The sequence below is a fragment of the Saccoglossus kowalevskii genome, chromosome 6 (genome assembly GCF_978046115.1).
Source record: "Saccoglossus kowalevskii chromosome 6, keSacKowa6.1, whole genome shotgun sequence".
Taxonomy (NCBI): domain Eukaryota; kingdom Metazoa; phylum Hemichordata; class Enteropneusta; family Harrimaniidae; genus Saccoglossus; species Saccoglossus kowalevskii.
The window spans coordinates 18,975,015-18,987,373 of NC_140646.1; the positions used below are offsets into that span (position 1 = coordinate 18,975,015).

At 37.2% G+C, this 12,359-nt stretch overlaps 1 protein-coding gene across 1 annotated transcript; it reads left to right on the forward strand.

Annotated features, from left to right (window-relative positions):
* Positions 1–440: 440 nt before the first annotated feature.
* On the forward strand, positions 441–857 carry LOC144352798 (uncharacterized). Its single transcript, XM_078009671.1, has one exon. The coding sequence runs from the start codon at positions 441–443 to the stop codon at positions 855–857; it is 417 nt and encodes a 138-aa protein (XP_077865797.1).
* Positions 858–12,359: the final 11,502 nt, after the last annotated feature.

Here is a 12,359-nt window from a genome sequence, read left to right on the forward strand (position 1 = left end):
CCAGGTGAAGACAGCATTCCACCCGAGATTATCAAGTGTGGAAAGCCTGCCCTGTTGGAACCACTTCATGCGCTACTCTGCGCGATGCCAAGATCATCACCCTCTACAAAAACAAGGGCGATCGCAGTGACTAACAACTACAAGAGCATCTTTCTACTGAGTATTGTGGGTAAAGTCTTCGCACGTGTCGTCCTGGCTCGTCTGAAAATCTTCGCTGAAAGGATATATCCAGAGTCGCAGTGTGGCTTTAGGGCCAACAGGTCGACAGTGGACATGATTTTCTCGGTGCGTCAGCTCCAGGAAAAAATGCCGTGAACAGGAGATGCCTCTTTACATCGCATTCATTTGACCTCATTAGCAGGAAAGGTCTGTTCCAGCTGCTGAAGAAAATTGGCTGTCCACCCCAATTGCTCAGTATCACTGCCGCTTTCCACAATAATATGAAGGGCATCGTAAGCTTTGACGGCAAAGCCTCAGAACCCTTCCCGATACAGGGTGGCGTGAAACAAGGCTGTGTCCTTGCACCAACTTTATTCGGTGTATTTTTCTCTCTACAGTTAAACTTTGCATTCGGACAGTCTACAGAAGGAGTACACTTGCACACCAGAAGTGATGGCAAGCTGTTCAATTTGGCTCACCTAAAGGCAAAAACTAAGGTCCGCACAGTCCTCATCAGGGAGATGCTGTTTGCAGACGATGCAGCTCTGAGTTCACACACTGAGGAAGACCTTCAGCGACTGATTAACAGGTTCTCCTATGCCTGCAAGGAGTTCGGGCTGACAATCAGCATCAAGAAAACATATGTTATGAGCCAGGACGTCCCCTTCTTACCACCAACAATCAGCATCGACAGTTAGGTCCTCGCCGACCACTTCACCAACCCTGGGCTCCACCATCACCAGCAACTTGTCACTGAAATTGACAAACGCATCGCCAAAGCTGCCGCCGTGATGGCACAACAGAGTAAGAAAGTGTGGGGAATCCACCAGCTAACTCTGAACACCAAACTCAAAGTCTACCAGGCGTGTGTGCTCAGCAGCCTACTGTACGGCAGCAAATCCTGAACGACATACGCCAGACAAGAGAACCGCCTGGAAAACTTCCACAGTCGTTGTTTCCGACATATTCTCGGCATCACGTGGCAGGATGTCGCAGTGCTGGAGAAAGCTGGCTCTCTCAGTATGCATCTTAAGCTCTGTCAGCGCCGTTTGCGATGGCTTGGTCATGTACACAGGATGGATGACGGCCACATACCATGTACGGCGAGCTGGCTTCTGGCCGTCGACCAACAGGACATCCAGTTCTATGTTTTAAGGATGTCTGCAAGCGTAACTTGAAACTGACAGGCATCGATCCAAATTCCTGGGAATGGCTTGCGGATGACCGCAGTGGGTGGAGACAGGCAGTGAGAGAGGGAGTCAGGCGAGGAAAAGAGAAAGCAACAGTTGGAGGAGTGAAGTGCAAGAAGGAAAGACAGGCAGCAGAACCAAGCAACACATCCACCTTCAAATTATGTGTGCGTTAACTGCGGCAGAGTCTGTCACGCAAGATCGGGCTGCTGAGTCATGCCCGCCACTGCTCTCAACAAGACTGAGTGAGCGACTCACTGGGCGCAAACCCATCGTCTCCCGAGACGGAGGGATGCCTACCTACTAGTGGTGTTCTGTTCTGAAAAAGATCAGTCAATGTCTGAAGCACTCAAAGAACACCTGCTGTCTTATAAGGTAGTAATCATGTATGTATTTATTTTCTTCATTGATTTCTATTCTTACAAAAAAGTTGTGCGCCTTATCACCTTCTCGCACTTTAAAGCACATTCTGCTCCTCTTTTTATTCACATACACATACTTGATATTCACAAACATTGTAAATTACAAACCTGGCTATTTATCTTTGACCTTAAACACTACATATATGCACATAGCCGCAATAAGTATGTAAATGATTACCCACATTGCTTTCCCACAAGGTCAGTATCTAGCGGTAATTTGTCAATTCCTGTTGCTCAACTTAGTTTCACAACATAATTTTAAATTTGCTGAAGTAAAACACTGGAATTTACTTTCAGACTCCCTCAAAAATATCAACAACAGAAACGAATTTAAATACGAAATGAAACATTATTTGCTTTGTTAAATTATTTGATTACTTCCCACTTCTCTGCATTTTTTCTTCTTCTGCATATAAATTCGTAGTACCAGTAGTTCGATTATATTATTATTATACATAATATTTTCTTCATGTTTATATCTAAATCTTATAGATCACTTTTCGTTATGTAAATAGTAATTTTCCTTTCCTTTACCAGTACTTTGTCAATTTCTACCTGGCAGTCTGAGCCATGAACTGAACTATTTCCACACCAGAACTATAATCATCATATTTTTTTTAAGTTCTGTAAATATGGTCATTCTGATGAAATAAATAAATAAATTCTCACGACTGGGAGGGGCAGACTTCATGATTTCTATCTATACATCGTTAGGAGGCCATAACAGTTTGGCAATAACAAGTTCAATGTTCAGTAAACTGACTCTAGTATTAAGAGATGTAAGTTAATTAACTAAATAACACCAATTATTTGTGGTAAATGCATAGGAACTATCATAATATCACACTACATGCGACTAAAAGAATTTACAGTTGTAATATAACATACAAACACATCGTGGACATGTGACTTCAGTTCACACCATAGAATACCATATGTAACCCTTTAAAGTTCTCATAATTTTATAGACAATACTAAGTATAACATTTTCTTTTATTATTCACAGAAACTTAGAGACATCTGCCAAAACTTGTATGGCAATATTCCTTACACAAATGTAATAAAGGAATTTGTTGATACTAACTCTAAGATCACTAAGGTATCAGATATAAAAAAATCACAGCGTGCACCACAAGGAACAGAGTTGCAAATCCTTGTTGATACCATTACACATCATTCCCTCAGATTTTGTTTGTCTGTTGGAAAATGAACATTGTTACAATTAAGTATTGATATAATAAATCTGAACTGATTTCCTTCAAGCCAAGTGCATTACTATAATATTATTTACATCAAAAGAAATACAAATCTATTTATTTTTCCAGGCTTTAAAATTTTAATGTTTTTTCTTGTGACACAGAGTTCCGAAAAAGGTGTTTTGACTGGTGGTTTCCATCTGTCAAAACCTTGCATTACAATTTCAATGAAACAATTGGTACATGTTCAACTGATAACATTCGAAGTAAAAGCTTCACATTTTTCACAGTAAAGAGTACTGATGAAGCATTTCCGTAATAGAGAACCACCTTCCCCTCGAAGTTTCTGGCTCAGAATCACCAAAGGTCACAGGCTCGAGGTGATTCTAAAGTCAGAAACTTCGAGGGGAGGTGGTTCTCTATCTTAAACCACGTTCTCGGACAAAAATCAAACTACTAATGTACTGCAAATTACAATGGTTTTGTATGAAATATGTTTATTGGGGAGTTGGAAATGTTTATTTTTTGTATGGATATTGTGATAGTAATTACATGTGAATTCCCTTCTTATGAAATGGAATCTGCCGAAAATTTGAATAGTGCCATTTAAAACCACCTGATTTCTGTTTTGAACGTGGCGCAGGCAAGATGTCAGACGAGACTGACGGTGAGATATTTATTACGCAAAACACTTTTCAAGAAATGGAATTCAATTCTGACTCCTCCATAGACGTGTATGGTTTTTCCCCCCGAAAGCTTTTTGTCCGACTTTAATACTTTGCAATCACCTGATCGATGAAGATTCGGAAGTGCATGGGGTTGCAGAAAAAGGGCCTTCAACATCAAATATTAGCGGCGATGAAAGTTTCCGAGTAGGCAAATTGTTGGTTGACTCTAATATAGAGAAAATTAAAGAATACCAAAAAATACAATGAAAAAATAAAGTGGTCAGTTGAACTGTTCAGTACTTGAAAAAAAGAAAGAAACAGACGAGTAGGGGCTGGTCTGGTGGCGAATATGAGTGTCATCGAACCAGAATTGGACATTATGACTAATGATGAACTTAACTTCTGTTTGACTCGTTTCGTGCAGGAAGTTAAAAAAAGGGATGGGTCTTATTTTTCAGTGGGTAGATAAGAAATTGAAGTAGAAATTGTAATGTACATTCAAATGTATATATGCGAGTATGTTAGATCTGTGCAATTTTTGAACGACCCCCTATTTAAGGACTTGCAGAGAAGTCAAGAAAAAAAACGTGCTAGTGTCGGTATTGGTATTCGTAGACGCCATGTTCGGGTGATAACTATTAGAGAGGAGAATATATTGTGGGGGAAAAAGCTCTTGGGAGATGAAACTCCAAAGTTGTTACTGGATACTCAATCGGGAAAAACACGGCTTTTCGGTAAGTTTATCAACATCGTTTATTTTTATGTTTATATTGTGGCTTGAATGGTTCCAGTTTAGCTCATTATTTTGCGTAGTTATTCCAGGAGTGACGATTTTTTTTTCACCGGTATCTTTTTCCACAAGCTCGCCCTGGAGACGGCAGTGATGTAGATTTGTTTTTGAGTGGAAGGTCTAATAAGAAAAGTATTTATATTGAAGCTGAAATAGCGAGCGCCGTAGGCACACACCGCGGCAGGTGGCACTGGGGGTGTGGGGTTGGCAGGCTGTTAGCCAGTCACCAGTCCACCCACCAAACGGACTGGCAACTTTTTCACATTTTTCTGTTTTTTCCTATTGTTCTTTGATAGCTTTACCAAAATATATTCAAAACCATCTACATTTTTCATGAAGTTAAATTATTTTGGACTGGCAATTGCAAATTCCTGGCTAATAGCCTGGGGGGGGGGGGGTCTGTGAGGTGTGTCCACCTCCCATGATTTGGAACTTTTTTAATAACGTGGTCATTATTCATGCAATTTCAAGCTAATAAAATGTTAATTCTACAAGAAATTTGGTGTGTGTTTTTCTGTGTATATTCATCATTGTGATGTATTTTTTTTATTATAATTTTGTGTAATTACAAGAAAATTATTATAACCACCATAAATCAGTAGTTACATCGTAACTAGTTCTTTATCATTAATCCACTCGTGTGAACATTTTGTAGTTGAATTCCCGCGTTTTACCGTGATAGAATCGCCCTTGGAAATTTGATTGCACGAACCATGACAAAAGTAAAAATTATGCATGTGCGTGTTATACTTATCGACGTCTTCAAACAATGCAGGGAATGCTGACACTAAAATGTCTTTCCCTTCTTGTACTGACCGCATATTTATTTGTTTCGATCCATCGGCATCATTCTGTGAGGATTTCAACTTGGGACCGACATTAAATTCATGAAGTTGAGCTCAGTGGATTTGCTTCCACGGCGACATCGTCACGTTGCCGATCGCTGGTCATTTCTGGAGTCATCGGCGACGAGTTAGCACGAGTTGCACAATTCAAACGACTTTAACAATTTCTTGATCGTTGACTGTTCATGCTGGTTCGACGATGCTCCCTTCCGTGTAGACGATTTGTTTGACAGCATGTTGAATGAACATAAAAAGAGAGGGAATAAAGCCATAGAAAACCAGAGGTCAGAATGGAGGTAAAAATGACGTCGTGCACATGTGATTGTAATTAACATATCCGAACAACGCCGAAAGCCTTCGTGCGTACCCGAACAACGTCAAACCCGGAAGTACGTTACATTTTCAGCAAACGTCTACAGATTTACCCGTGTCGCTTTGCAAAAAAACTGGCGTAGCTTTGAATACGTGAATTCGTTTTTTTAAACTGTTAAAAGTATTAAATACGCTACGATTCCGTGTATACAGAATATATTTTTAGAATTTTTTTTATTATCTAAATTTGTTGTTTTATAATGAAAAAAATAGCCGGTATTTTCACCTGAGTAGGCATTTTGACCGGCTACTGGCTTATATCTACATCACTGAGACGGGTGATGTTTTGTTGACGACCGAGCCAAAATCGTCTACGGTATTGAAGCAGTAGCTGTAAATATTCATCAAAATGTATCAATATTTTCTACATTATACAATGATTCTTCATTAAAGTAATTGAGCTGATTGGACTGGAATAAAATAGTTTTTATTTGGAACACATGCAATTGATCAGGAAATATTTGTTTGCTCCAATATTCTGTATCGATGCCGTGGGCCGGTTACCGTTATACAATTTGAAATCAGTTTGCATTGTTTACTATAGCTATTTACAATGTTCTAATCCATTTTTTGCTTCCATTCTAGATAATTATGCTCAGTCTTTGATTGAAGTGATGACTGAATAAACTTGGGTGGCAAAGATGCATCTTGAAGTGTACACATTTGTTGGAAGTGAAACAAATGTTGTGGAATCTTTTGTAAATAAAACAAATTATATTAATGTTTATTCAACTGTGCAAAATATAATGTACAGAGAGATTGCCCGTAGAGTATCGCTACACTGAAAAGTAAGCAACCGACAGCCTGTAGAAAAGGGGGCTGTGATTGGATGTTATTTACGCGAGATTTGAACGGGATTTACATAGCCAACTAGGATCTGACCCAATGCCTATCGCAATTACCAAAACTCCAAAAAATAAATACTAGATCAAAATAAAATAAAATATAAAGAAACTGGGATCTTATTTTAATCAGATTGGCATACAGAATGACATCGCTATGACATAAGCTTCCATTTTGTGCTTTTAGAAGCAATGTCAGTAATTGTATGTATAAAATTATGAAAAAAAATTCTTAAAATTTAGCAAATTGGGTAAACACTGAAATTTGGATTAGAAGAAATTTGACAGTCAAATGATTAAAATAAAATAACCTAATTCTGCTTGACCTAATTTGAATATGTTTACAGCAAGAATTAATAATTTAATAAAATTACATGTAGCTAAAACTTTCTTAGAAGGTGTGTGCATTTTGATATGGTTCCCACACACTACACATTCGGTTTTGACTTCAACGCCAGCAGTCATAAAACTGGAGCAGACACACTGTTGGCATGATCCTGCAGACTGTTGACACAACAACAAATACAAGTAATGGAGGTAAAATAACTCATTTTATTATACATCTGTCACCGTAACGCCATAAGTTACAGCGCGCCGTAATTTTGCGCTATTTTACGGGGTATTTTCATACTACTATATTAGGAAATGCGAATTCCAAATATGGAATGATTACGCGCGTAAGCGTCTTCTAATAATAAAAACAAACATGGCTGCCACCAGGATTTGACCGGACTCCCTACAAAGAAGTTCGCTGATTCTGTTATAAACTTTTTGGATTTCGGCATTCCCATGATGTATCCTTGGAAGAAAAAGATGTATAATAATAAGGTTATTACGAAGATACCTCTAAGTATGCACTCAGACAGTACGCTGTCGCACCGACCTCCGCTGCGCGTCGGCCGATACTGCCGCTGTACTGTCTTCGTGCATACTTTGAGGTATCTTAGTAATAACCTTATAATATGAGTTAGCTGGTTCATTTAACATGACTAGTTGTAGTGAAGAGTAATTACACTATTGAGTTAATGCTAAGCACATTTCAAATTCATCCTTGGAGTTAGAAATAAATTATTCTCTCTTATCAGAACTTTGAGTAAAGGCAGCAAATTATACACAAATTTGTGTGAGTATACAAATATTTTGGTTGCCATCGCAAATGTTAAGAAAATATTTGTTTTTTTAAAAGTTTAAATTATTTTTTCCCATTCGATTAACTATACCATCATAAACACAACGTTTTAAAACAGTATAATGAAAATGCTACTCACTGTAGCTGCTGGTCCCTAGCCATACAGCTACAAGTACCGCATTTATTTGATTTACATTCTTTCATACTGCTCACACCAACTACATTTGAAACATTTTCCTCAAGGAATATTTTCGTGGTCCAACTCTATACTGCATAATAATTGTCATGTGTATGGTTTTTCTAAAGTAATACTGAAGTGCACAATCAAAACACAAAAGTGTGTTCCACATAAATTGAATGTAAAAACTGGTTACACATATACATAATTCGAATTTGTGCTTTTCAGTACAGGTCTTGGCAATGAATGCTGAGAGCCTAGCATATGCATGCGAAGACAAAATGCAAACACATATTGTTGAATGTACATTCATGTACAGGTATGGGTTGCATGGCTATTATATCAATGACTGCAATGAATAGATTCAGTGCTTTTAGTGAAAACACCCAACTCAAAAATAGGGGGTTATCTTTCCATAAGACATGGTTAACACAACGTGTAATAAAAAATTGTCATTATATCCGGAGTACTACGTTTCGACGGTGAACAACGTACACATGGTTTTATGGATGTTGGCAGGCACTAGAAATCATTTTACAATATATATGTGGGTACAGGACTGTTTGTTGACTATCATGATCATACAGATGCGTAAACCCTACGGGGGATTACATCTGTGGCTTGTCCGTTTAAATAAAAAGGCCGTTTGAGAACCACGTTGTCACAGTTAAAGAGAAATATCGTACATGCACCGAATGAAAATTGTTCAGACTGTGTTCCATGCAGCAGCTACATTTTATATCATTTACAGACCCGGGATTACACGTACCCGGACACGTACACGTACGGTTATACACTCAGTCACTGTCCCGTCGATCATAACAATCATTCATTGTCGGGTATTCATGTGGTCTGCCGTGCACTATCGACTCGTTCTCCAGTTCACTGTCACTCAGTCGACTTCCAGAAGCATCTATGAACACACGACCATTTGTATAACAACAATGCTGCATAAAATCCATACCTTTACATCTCACCTGTGTTTGCTATCCTACCAAGTAAATCTTAGGCTCGAGATCCTATTGGTTGGACAGGTTCCTTGGGTCAAAGATCAAAAACGCACAAAGTAAAATCAAATCTGAATGCGAGGCTGAGGTCAAACTCGTACGCAAATTACGAAATCAATTTAAAAAGCAAATGGCGAAGTAAATTCAATTCAGAATGGAAATGTGTTTTAATAACCAATTCCAGTGTATAAATTCTAGTATAAAATGTGAATGGAACTCGGAATTAAATTGTGAAATTGTTTTTAAAAAATAAAATTCAGTTTTAAACGAAATTAAAAATCGAAATTAATTCAGAATCAGAACTTTATTCATAAAAGGAATATAACTTAAAATCTAAATGTAATTATAGTTTAAACATGTGATTTAAATTAAATTCTAAATAAAAAAGTAGATATAGAATCATGTTTAAATCTATTTACAATTTCAATTTACATATTAAAAATAAAATGAAAATGGTGATTCAAAGTCAAAAAGTGTAAAGGCAAAGAAAAAAATAAATGAAATACGTTATTGAAAAGACCTAAATGCGTAGTCGGTTGCCGTACAATACAGATTCTAAGGCTGATGAGTAATTCTTTTTTACAACCAAAATTATTGTCAGTGAGCTTCATATACTGGTAATCTAAAAGAATTCGTTTTCAAATTTCTAAATTATCGGGTAATGGATGTAAAACTGTAACTTTTATGTGGTGGACCGAAAATAAACCATTTCATGGGAATAGAGTTAATAATTTTGCCGAAAAGTTCTATAGAGTTTAGGTATAGAACATGGGCATGAACATGTGTAGGAGATTGTCAGGTGTACTGTGACAAAAAGAACATTCGCCTGTATCACTGTTGGCATAACTGCATATTGCATTGAATTACCAGTAGAAACTGCCCCTCTAAGCAGACGCCACTCACTGTGGGTCACCCTCCATTTTCTATACATGGGTGTCATATATATTCTTAAAATTGTGCTTCATTCCATCAGAAACGCTTAAAATATCTCGCCAATCAGTATCTATGTTGTTATTCTGAATATTAAAAGATTCGATTCCAAATTCGTAAATAAACCTTTTCGTGAATTTGTATAGACATAAGGATGCTGAATCGTCAGTGTCACGTTCACGATTAAGATTTAATAAGTATGAATAATACGAAAATTCAGATGGTGGCGGTTCAAAGGTCTCCTCATGAAAATAGTAAAGGAATGGAAACTGAGGCAGGTTTTGTATTATTCATGTGTGAAGTACATCTAGTCTATGTATACGAATCTGAAGCGAATGTAAGGACTGAACTTGCACTGTGCGTTCCCAGTACAAATAGCGTTGAATATATTGCAATCTAAATGAATGTATCATTGCTTCAAGGTGCACGAGCCCTTGACCGCCTGCACTAAATGTTTGGTGAATTACCTCACGTGCGACCCAGTGTTTGCCTTTGTTGAAGAGTTCTTTGGAGGAGGCATGGTGATGAATCTGTGCCACAACTTTGAAGCTCACAATTGGTTGTTAACAAAAACACTTCTTCCAAAATTTACTCGAAGTATCTTCAGTATATACCACGTACTGCCCGGCTTCGTAGCGCTTTTAGCAACCGGGAGTGGGCCGTGCAATAAATGCCCATAAATACGTAAGCCCTGTTGTCTATATCTGTAAAACATATTTCTTTCATACATTTTATACAGCGACGTGACACTGAACTGGTTTCAGCCAGTTGTCGGTACTAACATAAAGGAAGTAATCACATTGGCTAAAACAACACGAGAAGATATGTAGGACTGAAATCTACCACGATAGGATCAGATTGGGATTCTAGTATGAATGTGACTTAATGCTCGCGAATCTTGTTTTCATCAAGTACATTTCAATGGGGTTGAAGTCAGCAAAGAATGGAGGCAGTTTTACTGTATTGGAGCAGTGTGGCTTTAGGAATAAATAAACTCACTTGAGAACGGGTTAAACTATAAGTGGTGAAGTTCCCTTGAAGTAAAATCGCTTTTACCACTCACCGACCGATCTTTTCGTAGACAAAAGTTGTCACACATACAAGACACTGGTGGTACCCGTTTAAGTGTAGCCAGGTCTATGACTGTCACCTTTCAAACAAACCGCAGTATCAAATAAACTTGTACAGTGAAGCAGTAAATTCAAACATATATGTTATGAAGTTTACGCACTTTATTCAAACTACAGAAACTTTACTTTACAGTTACTTTACACAATACGTATTTTGTGTGCAATACTTTAACGTTTTGATAAACTGAATGTTATGATTTAAATATTAATATAATTGACAATCTGACTAAATGAATACGTCGTTTGTAATATGACTCCGCCATATTGATAAATACATTACATAATGTAGTTCATCATCTTAGTGAACGAATTATTGTTCTTTGAAATATACTTATGCTTTATATTTCAATACATATATATACCTAATATTCTTACTGAACTTTCATTACATCTGCTATAAGCTTAAACTACGATTTGTGCTTTTAATATTAGTTCGCTATATTTTTTAAAAATGTAATTTATAGTCATACTATACACTAAATGAATCACTGCCTACCCTATATTATTATACATCTGCCACTGTAACGCCATAAGTTACAGCGTTGCACTAGGTATATTCATCCTGCCATATTAGGAAAAGCGAATGCCAAATATGGAGCAATTACGCGCGTGAGCGTCCTCCAATAATAAAAACAAACATGGTAGCCCCAGGGTTTGACCGGAATCCACACAAAGAAGTTCGCTAAATCTGTTCTAAACATTTTAGATTGTGGCATTCCAATGATGTATCCTTAGAAGGGAAATATGTATAATATGTAAAGGTTATTACGAGGATACCACAACGTATGCACTCAAGACACTTTTTGGCTTATATAAACTAACCGTACTCGACAGATTTGGCACAGGGTAAAGGTACCCACTAAACCGTTTTTTTTAGAGGGTGGATGCATAGTCGAGCACTTTACTCGAAAAATTGGCCAAAAGACAAATATTGTTTTCCCAAGTGTCAGATTAAGCTGGAGTAGTACGTCTTTTTTGGTGGAATTAAAAATTGCACTTGATGTCCACTACACTTTTATAATCAGGAAACAATAAGGACCACAACAAATCTGCACGTGTTCTTATAATAATATTCACATATCATAAAAACGTCAAAGTCGAGCGATTCATCATCTTTGTTGTACACACCCCAATACATAGCAATTTCCTCCATGGTGTTTTCTCGCACGTCATCTATAAAGCTCCATTTGCGATCAGTACTGACTTGTTCTTGCTGCGTTCTCCCTAATTTAGTTGTTTACATTTAACTAACAGACATGTGTATTTATTGTTCAATCAGTTAATATATACTTCACATTGTACTATTTGTCAAAGACCAATTTGTAGTCAATTACTACACTTTAATTGGATTAATGTGTTTTCTACTATATTGTTATACGCATAAATAAATTTAATTAATAATATCATTACACACGAATAAGTTATTGTTTAGGCTCAATACACTAAATCATAAATTAAATATGTATACTATTACACTTAACAAATGAATACAAAACCATCG

Coding starts and splice junctions, on each gene's coding strand:
- LOC144352798 (XM_078009671.1), top strand. CDS start 441: ATGAAGGGCATCGTAAGCTTTGACGGCAAAGCCTCAGAACCCTTCCCG.